This window comes from Berghia stephanieae, chromosome 14 (assembly GCF_034508935.2).
Source record: "Berghia stephanieae isolate SIO BIC M18660-M18661 chromosome 14, UCSD_Bste_1.3, whole genome shotgun sequence".
Classification (NCBI taxonomy): Eukaryota; Metazoa; Mollusca; class Gastropoda; order Nudibranchia; family Aeolidiidae; genus Berghia; species Berghia stephanieae.
Window position 1 is genome coordinate 1,188,738 of NC_088373.1, and position 27,277 is coordinate 1,216,014.

The 27,277-nt window shown below is 36.7% G+C and overlaps 1 protein-coding gene across 3 annotated transcripts in view; it reads left to right on the forward strand.

Moving 5' to 3' along the window:
* Window positions 1-2,595: 2,595 nt before the first annotated feature.
* LOC144960186 (A disintegrin and metalloproteinase with thrombospondin motifs adt-2-like) overlaps window positions 2,596-27,277 on the forward strand; it is a 40,829-nt gene continuing 16,147 nt past the window's right edge. For all 3 annotated transcript variants that reach the window (XM_078893216.1, XM_078893217.1, XM_078893219.1), the window contains exons 1-8: window positions 2,596-2,706; window positions 4,534-4,757; window positions 6,103-6,193; window positions 9,387-9,478; window positions 12,337-12,476; window positions 17,177-17,389; window positions 26,000-26,196; window positions 26,934-27,099. In XM_078893216.1, coding sequence (XP_078749342.1) covers window positions 2,689-2,706; window positions 4,534-4,757; window positions 6,103-6,193; window positions 9,387-9,478; window positions 12,337-12,476; window positions 17,177-17,389; window positions 26,000-26,196; window positions 26,934-27,099 — 1,141 coding nt within the window. In that variant the 5' untranslated portion in view covers window positions 2,596-2,688. The remainder of the gene's footprint in view (window positions 2,707-4,533; window positions 4,758-6,102; window positions 6,194-9,386; window positions 9,479-12,336; window positions 12,477-17,176; window positions 17,390-25,999; window positions 26,197-26,933; window positions 27,100-27,277) is intronic.

The window sequence follows — 27,277 nt, forward strand, 5'->3', positions numbered from 1 at the left end:
AACTGAAGTTTGTTGCTATAACGATGTCGCTAGACAGGGGTTTTATTGAAATGTATGTCGCTATTTAGGGTTTTTTATTACTAATAATATATGGCAAAAAGTTCGGGACCAGAGGTCAATGGGGTTGTCCAGGGGTTGTCGTTATCCAGAGGTTGCACTTTATGTGCAAGTCTTAGGGGCCAAATCACCGGTTTTTCGATGCTGTGCTATAAAACTAAATCCTCGTGGAATCATTTTCCTGTCATTGTTTTTAAGCCAACTTTCCGTGATAATAAAAATATCCAAATCCTTCTCAATGATAATATTTTCAATTAAGGCTTCCTTTTTCGTAACGGACCTTGCGTTGAGCCAACCAAGTTTAAGATGTCTATGATTCTGATTGTTGTTTGACGATGAGTTGTTGTTGATTTGTATAGGTAGCAAGGAATGTCTTCGTTCAATGGGAGCGATCTATATTCATGTTTTCGTAAAAGCAGGTCATCAATTACATGATTTGTTGCTGTCCAACGATTGGATATTTCTAATTAGCTCTTAATACGAAAACCATCAGGAATACCGATGGTTCCGCCGAGCTCAAAAACGGCAACCATCTGGATAACCGATGGTCCATTTAAGCATAGTATTTGTTTCTTTAATACTAAATCCTACTTTTATAATAGCTTGGTGACGCCAAAAACAAAAGTTGAATTCATTTCTCATTGAGTAGAGCTTGTTTTCCCTTTGTTTGAGCCTTGTATCATTTTTCTATGTAGTGTTTACTTTTTTCTAACCTATGTTTTGATGTCGCTAAGACAATGGCTAACCAGAAAAATAGTGAACGTTAAATAAAACCCCCGTTTTTTAGACTTTGTAATGGACATATCTTTTGATAATAGTGAATTTGAATGTTCAGACAGTAAATAAAGACAGCAAATGTAGTGATGCAGGCAGTTGACAGTGATTTTAGTGACAAAATAATTGTAGCTATCTAGATAGATAGTCCAGCTACTTTTGACGATGGTGACAAACACACCAGATCCTCAATAGGAAACTTTTCAAAATTCAGAATAAAAATTACAATACAAGTTTATTCTTTCAACACCAAGTACTCTTTGCATACACGCTTTATTTAAATTCATTAGTTTTACATGCGGATGTGCAATTTAGGAGTTTATTAGATTCTATGTAGAATACTTATTGATTAGTCTGATACTGATAAGCAAGCTGTTTCCTCATTTTTTTCCAAAAAGTGGAAATACAAAATCAGTCATAACATGACAACCAGTGGTCACTTTGTATCACCTCAAAGTTCATTTTGTTTTTAATAGATTTTTACATACATTTCTTGCATTGTATTACTAATCGGTGTTGCCAAAGTGAATAAAATTAGAGGTGAGAGGAAAAGTTTTGAATTTAAAAATACATTCGTTTTAGAAAAATTGTGACTTTAATTATATTTGTTCAAAAAGCGCAAATACACAATTATTAATAAGTTCTATATTATTATTGCCCATCCATTTCCCTTTAAATTGGTATATGACACGATACAGGTCCATAGAAAATAATTGTGTAGGAGACTTTTTAAAAGTGGTATATCGTTCAGAAAATAGGTCGCTCTAAAACAGCCTGCCGTTTCCCAGGGAAATCCCCCTGCCGTGGGAAGAGACCAAATGTACCCACGCTGTTTTGTTTACAAATGTTATAAACATAACCGTGTGTCAAGCTGAATGAAATGAACAATCGTGATGTTAGACATTTAAAAAGCTGTGAACACTTTTCATTAAGTCGGTCACTTTGAGCACAGTTTGCAATGTGACCAATGACCTCGAGCACATGGAAAGTTAATAGGGAATGAGATCCGTCACCAGCGGAGTTGTTAGAGAGAGAACGTCACAAGGTTTTGCGCATGCGTCTCTCGTCCTCGCTTTCGGTGAAAGCGGCATGAGACACTTAACCGAAAGCGAGGACGAGAGAGACGCATGCGCAAAACCATGTTGACGTTCTCTCTGTAAGGTGACGTCCAATCAAGGGATGCTACTCTTCCGCTAATCTCATTCCCTATATAGATGATGCCCATTGCCTTGGGTTGGAATGACGGTGTGAAGAAACGAGTAAATACATTCATGATCTCTTTAATCCTTTTCCTTTTCTGTCTCCCACCATGATGATGATGATGATGATGATGATGATGATGATGATGATGATGATGATAATAATAATAATAATAATAATAATAATAATAATAATAATCATTATTCTTATTATTATTATGATAATGATAATGATAATGATAATGATAATGATAATAATAATAATAACAATAATAATAAATAGTATTTCTACAACACATAACCATTACGGTGTCGTGCTCTATGCGCTTTACATTGGCATTATCACACTAACCCACACATGAATTTATAACAATAATCTTACAACACACACACATACTGTCAATAAGTGACACATAGAAAGCACATACGATATATTATATTTTTCATTGTCAGGGTTAATATAATAGTATATTATTTTGCACGAAATTATTACATCCATCACCCCTATAACTCCAATACAATTTCTAATTCCGAGGGCTATTTAGGTCACGGATTGTTCTAATGGATTAATTGTTTTGGCATTTAGGTCGGGATATTTAAGCGCACTGTTTGTCGATTTTAATCATATCATTTGGTTGGAAAATCTACGAGGAGAATTATGGTGGTGATCGTAAAGGTGAGTTCAGGGTTTAAAATTTTAATATATATTTGTTACGTTTCATAATGATTGGTTCTATAGATAGTTCGAATATGACGTCACTCAGGTCTTTGTTATTGTTTTTTTGCCATCCGAGTTTATGAGTAATGGTCACTTAACTGTATTAACCTGACTATAAACGTTCATGGATACACGGAGTTTTGTGTGTTGGTCCGTTATAAATAGTATGCGCTTGGCTAAGAAGCTCATAACATTGCCATCCGGAAGTATAACGGACTAGCACACAAAACTGTGTGTATCCATGAATGTTTATAGTCAGGTTAATACAGTTCAGTGAGCATTACTCATAAACGCGGATGGCAAAAAGACAATAACAAAGACCTAAGTGACGTCATCTTCGAACTATCTCTATGCAGTTGGTTTTGGGTCCCTTGTAAAGCGACTTCAACTTCATGTTTATTTTTAGCGGGTTTTTTTTTTCTTCTCTTGGATATAGACACGTAATGTCTTGAGAAAATTGACTTTTATAAAATTGAGATTTTTTATAGCGCAATATCCACTAAACGTGCTCAAAACAAACAGAAACATTTAACATTTAAGACAGGACATGACTCCTTTTTAGGCGATATTACAATTTATTTTTCGTACAGAAACACCGCTGTTAACGGCCAGGTACTCATTTTACACACGAGTACGGTGAAAGAACGTGACGAAAGAGCCTTCTCCAAGGACTCAACAACTATGCGCCGAGCGAGGCTCGAACCCAGGACCTTCCGATACAAAAGCGAGTATCATACCACAAGACCACATAGCCGCAACGCTTTGTGACGATTCAAAGAAAAATAAACAAGACAACATGTAAACCATGGCAAATGTCAGGTTTACCTTTCCAAATACAGAATTAAATCGTAGCCATCGTTATGTTATAGATAGTATGGGCTTCGCTAAGAAGCTCATAACATTGCCATCCGGAAGTATAACGGACCAACACACAAAACTATGTGTAACCATGAACTTTTATAGTCGGGTTAATACAGTTCAGTGAGAATAACTCACAAACGCGGATGGCAAAATATAACAACAAAGGCTTGAGTGACGTCATCTTCGAAATATCTATAGATAGTACGAAGATGACGTCACTCAGGCCTTTGTTATTGTTTTTGCCATCCGCGCTTGTGAGTTGTTCTCCCTAAACTATATTAACCAGACTATAAAAGTACATGGTTACACAGAGTTTGTGTGTTGGTCCGATATACTTCCGGATGGCAATGTTGTGAACTCCTTGGCCAAGCGCATTCTATCTATAGCCTGATACTGAAATCCAAAGGGACTGGCAGTTTGACGTCATTATTTGGCGTCGCCTAGTGATTTGTCGTTAGTAGAGCTCATGGAAACAAGTTATTTCATTGGTTGAACTATTGAATACAACTCACGATTTGTTTTCTTTTGTGGCCAAAGACTGGCATTTTGGCGTCATATTTTGGTCAGTGTCAGGCCATAACATTACGAGGCCACGATTAAAGTCACTGTGGTAGGACACACATTTATGTATTCCAGAAAGAACACAGAGTCCTGATACATCATCATCATCATCATCATCATCATCATCATCATCATCATCATCATCATCATCATCATCATCATCATCATCATCATCAACATCATCATTTGTTATCATCATCATCATCATCATCATCATCATCATCATCATCATCATCATCATCATCATCATCACCATCATTTGTCATCATCATCATCATCATCATCATCATCATCATCATCATCATCATCATCATCATCATCAACATCGTCATCATCGTCACTATTATCGCCAATACATTCCAGCAAACGATCCCCAAAATGTTGGGATATTTCACAACACTATTGCTTGCGATGGGCGCCATTCCATCAGTGGTGACGTCATCAAGACAGTATGTAGGCCAAATCAGAATTTATGTGGATGATGCGGCGATGAAAAACTGGATGAATGTCACGGGCAAGACACAGGATGCAGACTTTCGTCTTGAAATGAGAAGCACTATCTTTGAGATCAACCAAATATTGATGACGTAAATTTTCTTTATTATTTTAGATAATGAACTATATCCCTTCCTTCCCATCTATCTCTCTCTCTCTCTCTCTCTCTCTCTCTCTCTCTCTCTCTCTCTCTCTCTATCTATCTATCTATCTATCTATCTATCTATTATATATATATATATATATATATATATATATATATATATATATATATATCCCTTCCTACCCATCTATCTATCTATCTATCTATCTGTCTATCTATCTATCTATCTATCTATCTATCTATCTATCTATCTATCTATCTATCTATCTATCTATCTATCTATCTATCTATATATATACATATATATTTATCATTATTTATATACATATATATAATGATAAACTAAGATAACCATAAGTACTGTCCTAAAATCTCTTACGCAGGTTATAAGATTTTAAAATTCTGGGCGTTTGTTGTTTTGATATATCCGATCTGTTTTTGAAAATGGCAAATAAAAATAAATATGTTGTTTTTTCCAGTGCTTGTCAGACACGCGCAAATGACAGACGCATGCAAACAATGTATCGACCCAGCCCATAGTTCAATACGCCCAAATTAAATGTATGCGGATTCCAAAGTATCATTAGTCTAAAGTTTCTCCGACAAGTAAATATTTATATGGAGGCGAAATAAAGAGAAGAAAGCAGGAAAAATATAAATAGAGTCACTCCCTTATTTATGGCCGAAACACATGTTTCTGTGGTCTCCATCCACGTCGTCATTCAGCATATAGATAGTTCGAAGATGACGTCACTCAGGTCTTTGTCATTGTTTTTTGCCATCCGCGTTTATGAGTAATGCTCACTGAACTGTATTAACCCGACTATAAACGTTCATGGATATACACAGTTTTGTGTGTAGGTCCCTTATACACACACACACACACACACACATAATAATAATATATATATATATATATATAATATATATGTTTTACAAACAATCTTCATTGAATGTACTTAAATTATATGTGTAACCATTGTCATGATAATGACAATGGAATTTTTTGTTCAATGACTTAAAAAGAGACAAAAAAAAGAACCATAACAACAACAACAACAACAACAACAACAACAACAACAACAACAACAACAAATCAAACAATATCAACACCATCAACAACAACAAAAAACAATATCAACACTATCAATAACAACAACAACAACAACAACAACAAAACAATATCAACACTATCAATAACAACAACAACAACAACAACAACAACAACCCAAAGAAAAGAAACACACATACACACACATACACACACACACATACACATACATACATCCACACCCATCTTGTATTGAATCGTCCTACTAATTTACCACGTCTAGATTGCAGAAGCACGGCCTCAACATACAACTGCAAATCGAACAAATTGTTGTTTTGAACCACAATATTTTGACAGTGGACAGTGAAGGAAAGGTAAGCAAGGCACTTCATTCTTCTCTGTCTTCGTCTTCTTCTTCTTCTTCTTCTTCTTCTTCTTCTTCTTCTTCTTCTTCTTCTTGCTCTTGTTCTTCATCTTGTTCTTGTTCTTGTTCTTGTTCTTGTTCTTGTTCTTCTTCTTCTTCTCTTCTTGTTCTTGTTCTTTCTTCTTCTTCTTCTTCTTCTTCTTCTTGTTCTTCTTCTTCTTCTTCTTCTTCTTCTTCTTCTTCTTCTTCTTCTTCTTCTTCTTCTTCTTCTTCTTCTTCTTCTTCTTGCGCTTTGAGCACGCTAGTGGATATTGCGCTATATAAAAGCTCAATATTTGTTTTAGACAATGATTGGTAAGTAGAGTTAAAGCTGAAACTCGTCCAAAATTATTATGCAACATAATATTCGTAGATACCCATAATGTTTTCGCGTTTTGTTCAATTAACTGTATTAAAATACAAAGCAAATAATATGTTTAAATTGTGTTAATGATCTGTGTTTATTATCTGTATAATGACCCCGTAACACGTGTCGCATATAATGCGGGCCTTACAGAAGATACAGGAATTAATTTTAGTCGTAAATAGAAAATATAACGTGCTTATTGAGATTAATTTTCTCTATAGATAGTATGCAGATGACGTCACTTAGGTCTTTGTTATTGTTTTTTGTCATCCGCGTTTATGAGTGATGCTCACTGAACTGTATTCACCGGACTATAAACGTTCATGGATATACACAGTTTTGTGTGTTTGTCCGTTATAGATAGAATGCGCTTGGCCAAGGAGTTCACAACATTGCCATCCGGAAGTATAACGAACCAACACACAAACTCTGTGTAACCATGAATTTTTAAAGTCTGGTTAATACAGTTTAGTGAGAACAACTCAAAACGCGGATGGCAAAAACAATAACAAAGGCCTGAGTGACGTCATCTGCATACTATCTATACTTCCGGATGGCATTGTTATGAGCTTCTTAGCCAAGCGCATACTATCTATAGATAGAACGAAGTTGACCTCACTCACGTCTTGGTAATTTGATTTTTTGGGGGTTTTTTTGCCATCTGTGTTATGAGTAATTCTCATCAAGCTGTATAGATAGCATGCACTTGGTTAACAAGCTCACAACATTGCCATCCGGAAGTATGACGGATCAACACACAAAACGATGTGTGACATTGAACGTTTAAAATCTGTTTTATATAGTTTAGTGAGAATTACTTATACACGCGGATGGCAAAAAAAAACAATAACAAAGACCTGAGTGACGTCATCTTCGAAGTATCTGTTGGATTCAATAGTCTGATGTCACGTCGCCCAGCAATGGCGAGCAGCTTGGTTCTAAACAATGAAAATCGGTACTTTTTATTCTTCATTCTGGCTAGAACTTTTCATATGTCATGTGATCAGAATGTATAAAAGTCAAAACATGATCATAATGATTTTCTCCTTTGGATACACTTTTATGCTCGTCGGAGAAATATTTCATAAGGGCGTCCGCCATTGTTTCGATAGTTTAGAACGAGTTACTAAGTTAATATAGATAGTATGCAGATGACGTCACTCAGGCCTTTGTTATTGTTTTTGCCATCCGCGTTTGTGGGTTGTTCTCACTAAACTGTATTAACCAGACTATAAAAGTTCATGGTTAAACAGAGTTTGTGTGTTGGTCCGTTATACTTCCGGATGGCAATGTTGTGAACTCCTTGGCCAAGCGCATTCTATCTATACGTCATTACAAGGGAAGTGACGCCACGACTGTTGAAGCCTATTATCATTAAAATCCATCAGAAGGTTGTGAAGATATCCACGTCAACGCATGCACGCGGCTTGTGGAACCGTCTTGTATGCGCTTGGCCTAGAAGCTCACAACATTGCCATCCGGAAGTATAACGGACCAACACACAAAACTATGTGTAACCATGAACTTTTATAGTCTGGTTAATACAGTTTGGTGAGAATCACTCACAAACGCGGATGGAAAATACAATAACAAAGGGTTGAGTGACGTCATCTTCGTTTTATCTATAATAATAAAGTCAGTGTAACGTCAATACGCTTCAACAGTCGTGACGTCACTTCCCTCGTAATAATGCATGGTAACTTAGTAACTGGCTCTAAACTATCGGAAAAATGGCGGACGCCCTTATGAAAAATTTCTCCGACGAGCATAAAAGCGTATCCAGAGGAAAACAAAACATTATAAATCTGATCATGTTTTGACTTTTACACATTCTGATCACAAGACATATGAAAAGTTCAAGCCAGCATGAAGAATAAAAAGTACCGATTTTCTTTGTTTAGAACGAACTAGGATGGCCGCGTTGCTGGGCGACGTGACATCAGACTATTGAATCCAATTTCGTTCTATCTCTGAGAAAAGAGAGAAGTAAAAGGGAATTGATGCTGAGCGCCTGGCTAAGAAACTCACAACATTGTCATCCGGAAATACAATGGACAAACACACAAAATATGTGAAACCTTGAACATTAATTTATAGTCTGGTTAATACAGTTTTGTTAGAATTACTCATAAACATGGATGCCAAATAATAATAACAAAGACCTGAGTGACATAAACTTCGTTCTATCTAAAATAAAAAGTCGTGAATCTATTATTATTATTATTATTATTATTATTATTATTATTATTATTATTATTATTATTATTATTATTTATTATTATTATTATTATTATTTATTATTATTTTTGTCTTCTCTTCTTCTTCTTCTTCTTCTTCTTCTTCTTCTTCTTCTTCTTCTTCTTCTTCTTCTTCTTCTTCTTCTTCTTCTTCTTCTTCTTCTTTTTCTTCTTCTTCTTCTTCTTCTTCTTCTTCTTCGTCTTCTTCTTCGTTCTTCTTCTTCTTCTCTTCTTCTTCTTCTTCTCTTCTTCTTCTTCTTCTTCTTCTTCTTCTTCTTCTTCTTCTTCTCTTCTTCTTCTTCTTCTTCTTCTTCTTCTTCTTCTTCTTCTTCTGTCTTCTTCTTCTTCTTCTTCTTCTTCTTCTTCTTCTTCTTCTTCTTCTTCTTCTTCTTTATATTATTATTATCATCATCATCATCATCATCATCATCATCATCATCATCATCAACAACATCATCATCATCATCATCATCATCATCATCATCATCATCATCATCATTATTACTGTTTTTATGTTTGTATTTTATTTTTTAAAGACCGTTTTACTTCTCTTCCAACAGATAATCAACAAGGAATCCTTAAGACAATTTGAGAATTGGATCAAACCCAAGTATGCCGCCCACAAATACGACCTGGCAATTTTATTCACTGGGTAAGTCTGCTAGGAGTTGCTGACAAATAGAACAATAGGATTCAATAGTCGTAACGTCACTTCCTTCCTAATGACGCATGGTAACTTAGTAACACTGGCTCTAAACTATCGGAACAATGACGGACGCCCGTATGAAATATTTTTCCGGCGAGCATAAAATCGTATCCAGAGGGAAAAATACATAAATTTGATCATGTTTTGACTTTTACACATTCTGATCACAAGACATGAAAAGTTATAGCCAGCTTGAAGAATAAAAAGTAATGAATTTCTTTGTTTAGAACCAAGATGGCCGCCGTTGCCGGGCGGCGTGACATCAGACTATTGAATCCAATTAGGGAGCAGGCACTGGCTGTAATATAGGGAATGAGATTAGCGGAAGAGTAGCGTCCCTTGATTGGACGTCACCGTCGGAAAAGTTATTAGAGAGAGAACGTCATGTTGGTTGTGCGCATGCGTCTCTCGTCCTCGCTTCCGGTGAAAGCGGCATGAGACACTTCACCGAAAGCAAGGACGAGAGAGACGCATGCGCAAAACCACGTTGATGTTCTCTCTGTAAGGTGATGTCCAATCAAGCGACGCTACTCTTCCGCTAATCTCATTCCCTTAAAAATTAATAATGCCTTTTCCGCCACGACATAATAAGATATCGTCGCCTAGGCATTCCACGAAGGAATATAGATAGATCATCAAACAAGATGTCTGATGTCAACAGGAATCACCCATGTTGTCCAAGTGAGCAAATTGGGGGTTAATAATCTTGCTCAAGGAAAAAAAAACGAAAGTGCCTGAAGCGAGGCTCGAATCCGGGTCATCCAGTCACAGTGCAATGCCTTAACCACTCGGCCAAAAATGTGCGCATGAAACAACGCCTGACAAAGGAAGGAAGAAAAATACATGAAAAAACCCAAACTCATTCCATAAAAACAGTCTTCATCTCCTGGGGATCGAACCTAGGACCTCCTGGTTACTTGCAATTTATGTACCACAGAGCATATCCGATTGTTGGACTCGGACAATATCAATGTCTCTCTCTCTCTCAGTCTCTCTCTCTCTCTCTCTCTCTCTCTCTCTCTCTCTCTCTCTATATATATATATATATATATATATATATATATATATATATAGGTCGTTGTGGCTGTAGCAATTGTAGTAGTAGAGGCAGCAGTTATAGTTGTCGTAGCAGCAGCAGCAGCAGCAGCAGCAGCAGCAGTAGTAGTAGTATTAGTAGTAGTAGTAGTAGTAGTAGTAGTAGTAGTAGTAGTAGTAGTAGTAGTAGTATTGGCAATATTAGCAATAGCTATAGTTAGGTAACTGATTAGAACTATATTATGATATATAAACACAATGCCAAATACAATCCCAACGTTTCCTTATTTCAATTGAAATAAAGCTCCAAAACCTAACGGTGGTGATTGTAGTAATTGTGGTAGTGAGGATGATGTGGTGTTGGTGGTTGTTGTTGTAGAAGTAGTAGTAGTAGTAGTAGTAGTAGTAGTAGTAGTAGTATTAGTAGTAGTAGTACTAGTAGTAGTAGTAGTCGTAGTAGTAGTAGTAGTATAGTAGTAGTATAGTAGTAGTAGTAGTAGTGTAGTAGTAGTAGTAGTAGTAGTAGTAGTAGTAGTAGTAGTTAGTAGTAGTAGTAGTAGTAGTAGTAGTAGTAGTAGTAGTAGTAGTAGTAGTAGTAGTAGTAGTAGTAGTAGTAGTAGTAGTAGTAGTAGTAGTAGTAGTAGTAGTAGTATTAGTAGTAGTAGCAATAGTAGTAGTAGTAATAGTTGTTGTATTTGTTGTTATAGTACTAGTGGTAATAGTTCTTGTTATTGCTATTCTTGTTGTAGTTGCGCTAGTAGTAGCAATAGTAGTGGTAGTAGTAGTAGTTTTTGTAGTATTAGCATTATTAGAACTGACACACAGAGTTAATATTGTTAACGTATTGCATAAGTATTGTAGTTACCCAAATTACATGATACAGGAAATATAATAAAATACATGTGTTTTTCACAAAATACGATATCGGTGCTATACATTTAAGTAAAATAATCACCAGTTCTATCAGCTTGTCAATCGCATCCCTACAGGAAACTATCTAAATCTTTTAATTAATATCGATCATAATCACTTCACTGGCGGGTAAAACCGTGGCCATCGTAAAGTTATGGGCTGACACTGACCAAAAATTGACGTCAAAATGCCAGTCTTTTGCCACAAAAAAAAACCAAACATATCGTGAGTTGTATTCAATAGTTCAACCAATGAAATAACTTGTTTCCATGAGCTCTACTAACGACAACTCACTAGACGGTGCAAAAACCAAATAATGACGTCAAAATGCCAGTCCTTTTGGATTTCAGTGTCAGGCTATAGATAGAATGCAGATGACGTCACTCGGGCTTTTGTTATTGTTTTTGCCATCCGCGTTTGTGAGTTGTTCTCACTAAACTGTATTAACCAGACTATAAAAGTTCATGGTTACACAGAGTTTGTGTGTTGGTCCGTTATACTTCCGGATGGCAATGTTGTGAACTCCTTGGCCAAGCGCATTCTATCTATAGATAGTATTCACTTGGCTAAGAAACTCATAACATTGCCACCCGGAAGTATAACGAACCAACACACAAAACTGTGTGTATCCATGAACGTTTATAGTCAGGTTAATACAGTTTAGTGAGCATTACTCATAAAAGCGGATTGCAAAAAAAAAAAAAAAAAACAATAACAAAGGCCTGAGTGACGTCATCTGCATACTATCTATAAACATAACGATAGCTACGGTAATACACACTGTCAAAGAGCCGAGTGCCGTCATTGTCATTTATTATATTGGATAACAATCTGTTGATTCTCTCTTTTTTCCCCAGTCACAACATGGTGAGAAATAAAACTGTGGACAAAGCTTTCGGCTATGCCTACATCGGGTCTGTCTGCTCTCCTACAGCTTTGGGTGTCATAGAGCTACACGGCACTTACTGGGATGTGCTCGCGGCCAGTCATGAAATCGGTGAGGTTTAATGTGTTTGCCATAATGTAGATAGTATGCATAACGTCGCCATCCGGATGTATAACGGACCAACATACAAAACTATGTGTAATCATGAACTTTTATAGTCTGGTTAATAAATTTGATTGAGAATTACTCATAAACGCGGATGGCAAAAAGCAATAACAAAGACCTGAATTACTTCAACTTCATACTATCTATAGATAGTATGCAGTTGGCTAAGAAGCTCACAACATTGCCATCCGGAAGTATAATGGACCAACACACAAAACTATGTGTAATGATGAACTTTTATAGTCTGGTTAATACAGTTTAATGAGAATTACTCATAAACGTGGATGGCAAAAACATTAATAAAGACATGCGTGACATCATCTTCGTTCTATCTATACAGTGAAGTCTCCCCATACCGTTCACTTAGACCCCTATAGATAGAACGAAGTTGACGTCACTCTGGTCTTTGTTATTGGTATTTTTATTATTATTTTTTTTTTTGCCTTCCATGTTTATGAGTAATTCTCACTAAACTGTAAAGATAGAATGAAGATGACGTCACTCAAGCCTTTTTTATTATATTTTGCCATCCGCCTTTGTGAGTGATTGTCACTAAACTGTATTAACCGGACTATAAAAGTTCATGGTAACACACAGTTTTGTGTGTTGGTCCGTTATACTTCTGGATGGCAATGTTGTGAGCTTCTTAGCCAAGCGCATACTATCTATAAAGCGGACTATAAAAGTTCATGGTAACACACAGTTTTGTGTGTTGGTCCGTTATACTTCTGGATGGCAATGTTGTGAGTTTATGAAAAGGCAAAACCTGGAATGTTCATAACATTACAGAATGTTGTCCTTGATCTTGCGCATCTCAGTCTCTGTGGTGCCCACGATTGTTGATATAATATATGTGAATCTCCGCCTCGAAACGGTATTAAGTCGGATTCTTCAATTTTTGTTGTTTTTTTTTTGTACCCAATCATAGCTTATTTTATCCTTTCAAATTGATACCAAAGTGATAATATTCTGATTATTCATTGCCGAGATATGACCGTTTGAAGTAGGGAACGAAGCATTGAAGTGAGGGATCTTTTTCACGCACAGTCAAATCAATGGGCAAAGATAACTCATAACATACCTTTGACGAGAATAGTAAAATTTGCAGAGACGCCTATTTTCAATTTGACTCACAGGAATCTCAGACACCAGTCGGAGAAATTTCAATGCCGAAAGAGGAATTTCCGCACACAAAAAGGGAATTGGGATGGTATTTGTTTTTGTGTTTAAATGTTGTATAGATCTAAATAGGTAACTGATTAGAACTATATCATGATATATAAACACAATGCCAAATACAATCCCAACGTTTCCTTATTTCAATTGAAGTAAAGCTCCAAAACCTAATGGTGGTGATTATAGTAATGGTGGTAATGAGGATGATGTGATGTTGGTGGTTGTTGTTGTAGAAGTAGTAGTAGTAGTAGTATTAGTAGTAGTAGTAGTAGTATTAGTAGTAGTAGTAGTAGTAGTAGTAGTAGTAGTAGTAGTAGTAGTAGTAGTAGTAGTAGTAGTAGTAGTAGTAGTAGTAGTAATAGTAGTAGTAGTAGTAGTAGTAGTAGTAGTAGTAGTAGTAGTAGTAGTAGTAGTAGTAGTAGTAGTAGTTGGGATGGTGACGATGTGATAATCGCCGTTGAATTAGTAGTAGTGGTAGTAGTTGTAGTAGTAGTAGTATTAGTAGTAATATTAGTAGTAGTAGTAGTAGTAGTAGTAGTAGTAGTAGTAGTAGTAGTAGTAGTAGTAGTAGTAGTAGTAGTGGTGGTAGTGATGATGATGTTGTGGTGGTGGTGGTAGTAGTTGTAGTAGTGGCAGTGGTTTTAGTAGTAGTGATGATGTGGTGTGGGTGATTGTAGTAGTAGTGATGATATAGTGGTGGTGGTTGTAATAGTAATGATGATGTGGTGGTGGTTGTAGTCGTAGTGGTAGTGATGATGATGTGGTGGTGGTGGTTGTAGTAGTAGTGGTAATGATAATGATGTGGTGGTGTGGTTGAAGTAGTAGTGGTAGTGATGATGTGGTGGTGATGGTGGTTGTAGTGTTGTGTGTGTGTGTGTGTGTGTGTGTGTGTGTGTTTGAGAGAGAGAGAGAGAGAGAGAGAGAAAGAGAGAAAGAGAGAGAGAGAGAGAGAGAGAGAGAAAGAGAGAGAGATAGAGATAGAGAGTGGTGAATGTGCATCCAGTGTTAAGTAGAGCAACATGAACGTAAAAAACTAACGAGGCTAAAGTTTGACGTCAAAGTATTTATGATAAGCTATCATTGGCAAGTACAGGAGGGTGGACTTGAAAACTAACCCAGTAAGCGCAATTTATTGATTTGTGTGTGCGCGTGTGTATGTGTGTTAACGTGAAAAGGGATAGAAAGAGTGAGAGAGAGAGAGAGAGAGAGAGAGAGAGAGAGAGAGAGAGAGAGAGAGAGAGAGAGAGAGAGAGAGAGAGAGAGAGAGAGAGATTTGAGCTAAGTTAGTTTGAATGGTTTTGCAACACTGATTGCAGTAGTATTGGTTGTGGTAGGGGTTGCGTTGTGGTGATTGTAATAGTCGTTGCAGGGATGGTGATGTGACTGTTGTGGTAGAGTTGATGATGTAATGGTGGTTGTAGTTGTGATGGCATGGATGGTGATATGGTAGTGGTTGTAATAGTAGTGGTAAGATGGTGATGTGGTGGTTGTAGCAGTAGTGGTTGGGACGATGATGTGGTGGTTGTAGTAGTGGTGGTAGGGATGGTGATGTGGTGGTTGTAGTAGTGATGGTAGGGATGGTAATGCTTTCTCTGAGATAGATAAAGACACGCCCTTTGCTGTGGTATCTTACATGGTATTGGTGAGGAAAAGACTTAATATTACGAAGTCTTGGACATGGTGGCTCTCTGAGAGAAAGTCAACTCTGATTTTGAATCTGTCAATGATAGCTGCATTTCTAAACTTTAAATGTATATAACTTATCCTCAATATTTATGTTGAATTATTAGGTTTTCATGTAGTTTCTGAAACAACCAAAAACTGAAATTTGATGATTTTGACAATTTCCACTTTAAAACCGGTTTTCTTCGTATTCTAAATCCCGAATTAATACCGCTTCGAGGAGTAGGGTCACGTATTGTAATATATAATGAATGCTCTTGTTTTTAGATCGCTAGTTGGGTGATTATTACGATTAATATAATTATTACTATTACTTTGATCATATTATTATTATTATTATTATTATTATTATTATATTATTATTATTATTATTATTATTATTATTATTATTGTTATTATTATTATTATTATTATTATTATTATTATTATTATTATTATTATTATTATTATTATTATTATTATTATTATTAGTATTATTATTATTATTATTATTATCACCATCGTTATTTTTATTATTATTAAGATTGTAAGAGAGTAAGCTTAGGCAAGAAGTTTACGCAAGAATTTGGATAAAAACATGGCAATAAAACACGGCTAATATTAGAAAGAACCACGGAGGTGGCTGCAGGAGATTTCATTTATTCTCAGTTGTTGTCCATAAAACACTGTCGTAGCAACTCAGGGGATACGTAAAAAACTCAGGGGATATCAGCAACAGATTGGTGCTATTTTTGGTTGTTATGCAAAAAATGCAGTCATTTATCAAAGGTCGTGGGTTCGAGCCTCGCGTTCGGCGCATAGTTGAGTCCTTGGAGAAGGCTCTTTACTCACATTCTCTCACCGTACTCAGGTGTAAAACGAGTACCTGGCCGTTAACAGCGTTGTCTTTGTCCAAACAAAAATTTGTAATATCGCCTAACTGGCGTCATGTCCCGTTCTAAATGTTACTTGTTGCTGTTGGCCAGGTATCCCTTGCAAAGCGCTTTGAGCACGTTTAGTGGATATTGCGCTATATAAAAGCTCAAGTATTCTACATTCTATTCTACATTCGATCATATTATAATTCACCATGAGCTGCACATGTTAACTTTTGTGCTCACCATCACTGGTTGCATTTTACGGACATAGAAATATTCCACGTATATTGAAAATGGTTACATAGGCAAAATGAATTTACATTTGGATTGATTTTACGGATTTGGAATTTATGAAACTGATTGAACTATGACCATGCTATTTGATGTGGATTTGGAATTTATCATAACAAATAAAACAGTAAGAAATGAAACTTGGGATCTGGCTTTTATTTGAATGTCTTGATGTTGTACATTCAATTATCATTGGTCCTTGAACTCTTTCGTCATTATTAACATCTACAACACAATGCAAAGGAATAATTTTAGCATCTATCAAAAAGCCACTATAGGATCATAAGCCATTACATAGGTGTGCAACTACGTAACATTATCATTATTATTATTATTATCATTATTATTATTATTATTATTATTATTATTATTATTATTATTATTATTATTATTATTATTATTATTATTATTATTATTATTATTATTATTATTATCATTATTATTATTATTATCATCATCATCATCATGGTCACGATCATGATCATCATCATCATCATCATCATCACATCATCATCATCATCATCATCATCATCATCATCATCATCATCAACAACAACAACAACATTACGAAGGAAAAAAAAACAAGACACGATATATATATATATATATATAAAGACATTATTACCCCATAATCCACAGGCCATATCCTGGGAGGACAACATGATGGTTCCCAGTTCTCGTCAAACTGCAGTGATAAATCTGGCGAGGTGATGAACGCTTTTACGTTGATGTACTCCAGACAGCACTTCTTCTACTCCTCCTGTACAGCAAGAAATATCAAGGACACTTTAGGCAAACTGGCTGGCGATAAGAATTGCCTGCTTTCCTGGCCTCGCTCTGGGGAAATTTCAGGTTTGTACACAATATGATTCAATAGTCTGATGTCACGTCGCCCAGCAACGGCGAGCAGCGTGTTTCTAAACAATGAAAATCATGTACTTTTTATTCTTCATGCTGGCTAGAACTTTTCATATGTCATGTGATTAGAATGTATAAAAGTCAAAACACGATCAGATTTATAATGTTATTCTCCTCTGGACACACTTTTATGCTCGTTGGAGAAGTATTTCATAAGGGCATCCGCCATTGTTCCGATAGTTTAGAACCAGTTGCTAAGTTACTATGCGTCATTACGAGGGAAGTGACGTCACGACTGTTAAAGGCAAGTACTTTTAAATTTAGACTCTTTCTTTCTTTATTTCTTCTCTTAATTGGCAATCCAACTCTGGTGTAATGTCGCAAATTTAAGTGGGCGTCTTGCTGTTTTACACTTCAGGATGTATTTGAGTGCTATAGGGAATGGGATTAGCGGAAGAGTAGCGTCCCTTGATTGGAGGTCACCCATAGTCTGTGACGTCACCGGCGGAAAAGTTATTAGAGAGAGAACGTCATGTTGGTTGTGCGAGGACGAGAGACGCATGCGCACAACCAACATGACGATCACAGCTTTTGAAATGGCATGCTACAGAAAAATACTCAGAATATCATGGACTGAAAAACAAACAAACAAAGAAGTCCTGAGAAGGATCGGAATAAGATCACCAATTCTTCTTCAAACTGTAAAGAAATTGAAACTGAACTATTTTAGCCATACGACCCGCCACGAATCATTAGAAAAGCACATTCTGCAGACAAGGGTAGACGGCAAGAGAGAAAGAGGTAGACCAACAAGAAGCTGGGAACAAGATATATGTGACCCTACGCCTCGAAGCGGTATTAAGCCGGGATTTGGAAAACGAAGAAAACCGGTTTTAAAATGGGCATGGTCAAAATTATTAAATTTCAGTTTTTAGTTGTTTCAGAAACTACAATCATTTTTCTACATGGAGACGTAATAATTCCATATATATATATATTGAGGATAAGTTATATAAATTTAAAGTTTAAAAAAGCAACTATCAATAACACATTCAAAACAAGAGTTGACTTTCTCTCAGAGAGCAACCATTTCAAGACTTAGTAATATTAAGTCATTTCCTCCATTAATACCATGTAAGATATCACAGCAAAGGGCGTGTCTTTATCTACCCAAGAGAAAGCATGACTGTTTCCACAATTTCATGGTTCAACCAATAATGAACTTTAAAAACTGTAAACAAGTCTAGGTTTTTCCCTGACAACTTTACAAATGAATGATTCTGATTGGTCAACGCTCATTACATGCGCATGTTGGCCTTAAAATGCCCAGGCAATGTGTCATGACGTCAGCATGCGTCTGTTACATATGTGTGTGTGTTTGTGCATTTTGATACACACCACGTGCTATTATTTCTTTGTCTAGCTGCATTAGTTAATGATCGAGGTGAGGGTCCTTTGTCCCTCTTTCTTTATTCATGAAATTATAGGACATGCTAAGATTTTAATTGGGTGGGGTTCCTGACCTCCCATAGTGGGCAGGAGGTACTTACTGTCTTCTATCCCCCTATATCTGTTTTCCAACATGCTTTCCAACTAGCTTTCTGTCTTTGTCTTGGAATGAGTTTACTTGGTTTTGTCCTGGCCCTGACCGGATACCCTTGGTGAGAAGGGAAACAGATGTATAGTTAGTTTTGGGAGATGATATTTTTTTCCTTGTAAATCATCTCTCTGTTATGTAAAGTATTCTGTTTTGTTTATATTATATATGCTTTGTAAACATTTGAGTGTATTCCTCTTAGTGGGGACCTGTGCTTGTGTCTGGATGAGACTTTTATGTGATCTCAAACTAAGTACTTCGATAGTTTGCTCTTGGAATCTACATCTGTTCTCTATTTGATCCAATTCTCCTTTGTCTTACCTTTTTTGGGTGCTTTAATTGTAATTCTAGAACTTATTACTATTCCATTTTCTTCCTTTTTACTAGCGCTGATTTGACCTTAATGTGTTGCAATCGCCGTAAAACCCTTTAAAAAAAAACATAAGACTTTAATAGAACAACAGTTGTCTAATCTTATACTTACAGAGATTGTTGTAGGATAAAAATTTAATTTTAAATACAAAAGCAGAATAGTAAATAGAGCCTTCAACAATCAATAAACTGCCGATGGATATACGTGTAACTAAAAAAATGAAAAAGGCTAAATGTATGGATAGACAAACAGAAAGAGAGACAGACCTATTAATGAATAAATAGATAGGTAGATAGATAGATAGATAGATAGATAGATAGATAGATAGATAGATAGATAGATAGATAGATAGATGGATAGATAGATAGATAGATAGATAGATAGATAGATAGATAGATAGATAGATAGATAGATAGATAGATGAAAAGAAGAGAGGGACAACAAGAGAGATAGAGATAGAGAGAGAGAGAGAGAGAGAGAGAGAGAGAGATCTTCGTTTTGTCGTGCTTTCTTTGTATACCGAAAGAGAGGGGGTGGGGGGGGGGTTGGGGGTTAGACAATCAACAATGTCGGTGGACGCTAAGAAAAACTTGAGAGATTCAATAACATCTTTTCATGTAAGTCATTGCACAATAAGCCCCATCCCTCCTCCTCAAGCTGTCATCTGACTCAAAATGGAAATAATGCAATTATGAATAATTTGACTAGCCCATTTCTTTAATTGCAATCTCATTGGCCAATACGTTTCCAGTTGATTGACTATGACTTACTTTGAAACAAATAAATGCTTTCTTAAACTATCCCTACAAATCTTTGCTCCGCATCCATCTCTTTCTTCATGTCTACCTCACTCTATCCGTCTCCCTTTTGTTCCTTTCACATATACAAACACACAAACACACACAAATACACACACACACAAACACACACAAACAGTTATACAGTCAGGCTTTAATCTTACTCTATTTCCCTCCCACCCTCTTAATGCACAAGCAGTCTGTCCTCTCTCTCCTCTCTCTCTCTCTCTCTCCCTCCCTCTCTCTCTCTCTCTCTTTTCTCACTCTCTCACGTGTGTGTGTGTGTGTGTGTGTGTATGTGTGTGTGAGTATTTTACTCTCTCATTCTTTCTCTTCCTCTCTCTCATCCTGTTTCTTGATATTTCGTTCGCTGCACACCCGGCTTCACATAGTTTCAAAACTGTACTTTGAAATTATAAACCCTTCTCTAACTTTTAGCATTTTGAAATCATATTTCCTATAATAGTAGGGGAAATTAGGTCCAAAAAACCCTTGAATTGTGCAAATCAGGGTTGAAAGCATGAAAATTACATATGTTGTAGAATATGAAAAACCCTATAATTTATGATATAGAACCACTATGAGAGATCAGTATTAGTTGAGATACAAGATTTTTAAGATAAGAAAATTTTGAAATGGACGACAAAAATTTCTTTCATTTTTATTGTGTAAACATTCGAGGCAAGCTGACCAAGGTTGTTTTACGTCATTTCCCCTCCTCTTGATTTCTTATCTTTCCAAAAATACTGCTATAATCATTTTACGTGAGTTAAAACCTATTTCGTCAAACTTGATGATATTAAAGAGTCGACATACTACTTAAATTATATAAGAACGCTGTAATTACAACAGACACGGAGAAAATATTCGTGAAATTGCGCTCACTGGATTAAATTTCATGTTCACCTTCCTGTACTTGCCAATAATAGCTAATCACAAATACTTTAACCTCAAACATGAACACATCTCTCTCTCTCTCTCTCTCTCTCTCTCTCTCTCTTCACACAAACACACACATATACACGCAAACACACACACACACACACATAATAAATTGCTCTCACTGGATTATATTTCATGTTCTTCTTCCTTTACTTGCCAATAATAGATAATCACAAATACTTTAACCTCAAACTATAGCCTCGTTAGTTTTTAAAGTTCACGTTGCTCTATCAATAGATGCACATTTAGCACTCTCACTCTCTCTCTCTCAAGCATACACACACACACACTACAACACGACCACCACGAACACCACCACCACCATATCATCACTACCACTACTACTTCAACCACCACCACCACATCATTATGATTACCTCTACTTCTACAACCACCACCACCACACTATCATCACTACCACTACTACTACAACTACCACCATCACCACATCATCATCACTACCTCTCCTACTACAACCACCACCACATCATCATCACTACTGCCAGTACTACAACCACCATCACCACCACATCATCATCACTACTACTACAACCAACACTACCACTACTACTACAAGCACATCACATTCCCTACCACCACTACCACATCACCATCCATGCCACCATAACTACAACCACCATTACATCATCATCTCTACTACTACCATCACATCACCATCCCTACAACTACTATTACAACCACCACAAAACCACCCCTATCACCACCAATACTACTGCAACCAGAGTTGCCAGCGCCGTAAAAACCCTTCAAACACATTTAGCTCAAATCTCTCTCTCTCTCTCTCTCTCTCTCTCTCTCTCTCTCTCTCTCTCTCTCTCTCTCTTTCTCTCTTTTCACACAAACACACACATACACACGCAAACACACACAAACACACACATAATATATATTGCGCTGACTGGGTTAAATTTCATGTTCACCTTCCTGTACTTGCCAATAATAGATAATCACAAATACTTTAACCTCAAACTATAGCCTCGTTAGTTTTTTAAGTTCACGTTGCCTTACGTATCACTAGATGCACTTTTAGCACTCTCACTCTCTCTCTCTCTCAACTACACACCACACACACACTACACCACCACCACCACCACCACCACCACCACCACCACCACCACATCATCACTACCACTACTACTACAACCACCACCACCACACCATCATCACTACCACTACTATTACAACCACCACAACCACCCACACCACATCATCGCTACTACTACAACCACATCCACTACTACAGCTACAACCACCACCACCACTACATCATCATCACTACCACTACTACTACTACTACTACTACTACTACTACTACTACTACTACACTACTACTACTACTACTACTACTACTACTACTACAGCCATTATCACATCGTCATCATCACTACTACTACTAATACTACTACTACTACTACTACTACTACTACTACTACTACTACTACTACTACTACTACTACTACTACTACTACAACCACCACCAACACAACATCATCCTCACTACCATTAGGATTTGGAGCTTTACTTCATTTGAAATAAGGAAACTTTGGGGCTGTATTTGGCAATGTGTTTATATATCATAATATGGTTCTAATCAGTTATCGATTTAGATCTATACAATATTTAAAGATAATACCAAATACCATCCAAATTCCATTTTTTGTGTGTGAGGAAATTCCTCTTTCGGCATAGAAATTCCTGCGAGCGGTGCCTGAAATTCCTGTGAGTCAAATTGAAAATTGACGTCTCTGCAATTTTACTATTCTCGTCAAATTTCCAATGCCCGTACTTAAGGAGTTATCTTTGCCCATTGATTTGACTGTGCGTGAAAATCGTGCCTCACATCATAGTCGATTTTCTCAAAACTTGGTTTTTACACTCTCCCTACTTCAAACGGTCATATTTCGGTAATGAAGAATCAGAATTTTATTAAATTGGTATCAAATTTTAAAGCATAAAATAAGCTATGATTGGGTACCAAAAACCCAAAATTGAAAAATCCGACTCAATACCGTTTCGAGGCGGAGGGTCACATATGTGAATGACTGAGAATGACAACAACTCAAGCAAGTAGACTGGCGGAAAACCGTAATCTGTTTCGCAAGAAAGTTCGGGAAGCAACGTCCTACGCAGGATCAGCTGACTAGACAGACAGCTATAAAAACTTGTCACCTATAATATTATAGAGCTCGTTTTGCTGAACAATTTGTGACCCATCGTCTCAAAACGGTATTATTTCGGTACGAACCAGATGCCTAAAAGCCGAATAAAATGTTAGACTGGTCAAAAATATAAATTGTTGGCATTAGCACCCTAGAATATGGTATCCATTCTCCTCAATAAAACATACAAACTCAACACAGGTCTGATATTTCTGATTATAAATTGAATTTTCAACATCTTAACCTACCCGACTTAATACCATTTTGAGGCGAAGGGTCACATATTGTGTATAGCTTGTATTTGTTGGTTTTCTGTTTGGGTAAGAACATTCTTATTTTTTGTGTGGTAAGGAGAGAGTTAAATTTTTAAAAAATATTAGATCTTGGTCTATTTACCAAACTAATTCTGACCGTATTCATAAATACATTTGTGACCCATCGTCTCAAGAACGGTATTTTGTTGGAACGAACCACATGCTTAAAAGCCGAATTAAATGTTAAACTGGTCAAAAATATAAATTGTTGGCATTAGCACCCTAAAATATGGTATCTATTCTCCTCAATAAAACATACAAACTCAACACAAGTCTGATATTTCTGGCTATAAATTCAATTTTCAACATCTTAACCATCCCGACTTAATACCCTTTTGAGGCGAAGGGTCACAATTAAAAAAATAACAGATCTTGGTCTGTTTACGAAACTAATTCTGGCCGTATCATGAATACACTTGATCCGGGATGGACGTTGCCGGCACCTACGATCCGCTGCATGTATAGATAGTATGTAGATGACGTCACTCAGGCCTTTGTTATTGTTTTTGCCATCCGCGTTTGTGAGTTGTTCTCACTAAACTGTATTAACCAGACTATAAACGTTCATGGTTACACAGAGTTTGTGTGTTGGTCCGTTATACTTCCGGATGGCAATGTTGTGAACTCCTTGGCCAAGCGCATTCTATCTATAGATAGTATGCGCTTGGCTAAGAAGCTCATAACATTGCCATCCGGAAGTATAACGGACCAACCCACAAAACTGTGTGTATCCATGAACGTTTATAGTCAGGTTAATACAGTTCAGTGAGCATTACTCATTAACGCGGATGGCAAAAAAACAATAACAAAGACCTGAGTGACGTCATCTTCGAACTATCTATAGGGAATGAGATTAGCGGAAGAGTAGCGTCCCTTGATTGGACGTCACCTTACAGAGAGAACGTCAACATGGTTTTGCGCATGCGTCTCTCTCGTCCTCGCTTTCGGTGAAGTGTCTCATGCCCGCTTTCACCGGAAGCGAGGACGAGAGACTCATGCAGAAAACCAACATGATGTTCTCTCTCTAATAACTTCTCCGCCGGTGACGTCCAATCAAGGGACGCTACTCTTCCGCTAATCTCATTCCCTATAGATATAATGCGCCTGACCAAGGAGTTCACAACATTGCCATCCTGAAGTATAACGGACCAACACACAAACTCTGTGTTACCATCAACTTTTATAGTCTGGTTAATACAGTTTAGTGAGAACAACTCACAAACGCGGATGGCAAAAACAATAACAAAGGCCTGAGTGACGTCATCTGCATACTATCTATAATGGACTTTCCATGACTAACTTAAAGCAATCAGGAGCAATACGCGTTTCTAGAACATGAATATAGGGAATGAGATTAGCGGAAGAGTAGCGTCCCTTGATTGGACGTCACCTTACAGAGAGAACGTCAACATGGTTTTGCGCATGCGTCTCTCTCGTCCTCGCTTTCGGTGAAGTGTCTCATGCCCGCTTTCACCGGAAGCGAGGACGAGAGACTCATGCAGAAAACCAACATGACGTTCTCTCTCTAATAACTTCTCCGCCGGTGACGTCCAATCAAGGGACGCTACTCTTCCGCTAATCTCATTCCCTATAGATATAATGCGCCTGACCAAGGAGTTCACAACATTGCCATCCGGAAGTATAACGGACCAACACACAAACTCTGTGTAACCATCAACTTTTATAGTCTGGTTAATACAGTTTAGTGAGAACAACTCACAAACGCGGATGGCAAAAACAATAACAAAGGCCTGAGTGACGTCATCTGCATACTATCTATAATGGACTTTCCATGACTAACTTAAAGCAATCAGGAGCAATACGCGTTTCTAGAACATGAATATAGGGAATGAGATTAGAGGAAGAGTAGCGTCCCTTGATTGGACGTCATCTTACAGAGAGAACGTCAATTTGGTTTTGCGCATGCGTCTCTCTCGTCCCCGCTTTCGATGAAGTGAGCACGAGAGACGCATGCGCACAACCAACATGACGGTCTCTCTCTAATAACTTCTCCGCTGGTGACGTCCAATCATGGGACGCTACTCTTCCGCTAATCTCATTCCCTATTGATATCAGTAATGAGGAGAATGACAATGTTGCTGCTTGAAGCCAGAAGAGAAAAAATAACGATAGGTAATTGAACTGTAAGCTTCAACTTATAAGACGAAGACAGATACTGTGGACGTTTTGGGTTTCCCCTTTATCAACAAAACAGTGTATTAATATGTGTTTTTTTAAAAAGCCTTAATGAAATGTAAAGACTTTTATGTATGCATTGTCGTTATCGTGCCACCCCCCCCCCCCCCCCCCCAAAACAAAATCATAACAAAAAAAAAAAACCACACACACACACACACACACACACACACACAGAACGTTATCTTATACACATCTTTGACAGGACCAAGAATAGGAACTCTAATGTCACCCGATGACGTATGCAAACGCCAATTTGGAAACACGTCGTACATAGCCCGCGCTGCCTACAGCCAATATGGAGACGACATTTGTACACAGATAGCCTGTATGACCAGCACTGTCGGTACCAGGTTTAACTGGTCGTTCCTACCTACTCCTCAAGGACTCGCGTGTGGAAAGGTATCAATCAAACATATTTTTCTTTCTCAGACTACTAACTTCTGCTGCTGCCCCTGCTACTACTACTACTACTACTACTACTACTACTACTACTACTACTACTACTACTACTACTACTACTACTACTACTACAACTACTACTACTACTACTACTACTACTACTACTACTACTACTATACTACTACTACTAACTACTACTAACTATAACTACTTACTATACTACACTACATACTAAAAAACTAATATACTATATACTATAACTATATACTAATAACTAATAATATATTATACTATATAATATATATATAATATATAATATAATAATATATACAACTATATACTACTAATAATACTACTACTATATATACTATATTATATGATCTGATATAATTATATAATAATATATATAATAATAATACATACATATATATAATATCTATAATAACTAATATACTAATAATAACTAACTAACTATATACATATAATAGACTAATATATAATACTAATATAACTAACTATACTACATATATAATATATAATAATTAATATATATATACTATATAAAAATATATATAGACTAATTATAATAATAATAATAATAATAATAATAATAATAATAATAAAGTAATAAATAATAATAATAATAATAATAATAATAATAATAATAATAATAATAATAATAATAATAATAATAATAATAATAATAATAATAATAATAACGGTCTTTTCCTGAACAGAACAAACAATGCATCCTAGGGAGATGTGTGGAAACATCTGGCGGAAGTGCTTTGACACCAGACTGGTGCCCATTCGGAGATCAGCCCAAAATTGAGGGAAGTTATCAGATGACGTGTTCGGACATCCCCACGTGTCAGGGTTGGAGTAACACGTGTTGTCAGACGTGTAAGTAGATGATTGGGAATGAGATTAGCGGAAGAGTATCGTCCCTTGATTGGACGTGACCGGCGGAGAAGTTATTAGAGTGAGAAGAATGTCATTTTGGTTTTGCGCATGTGTCTCTCGTCCTCGCTTCCGGTGAAAGCGGCATGAGACACTTCACCGAAAGCGAGGACGAGAGAGA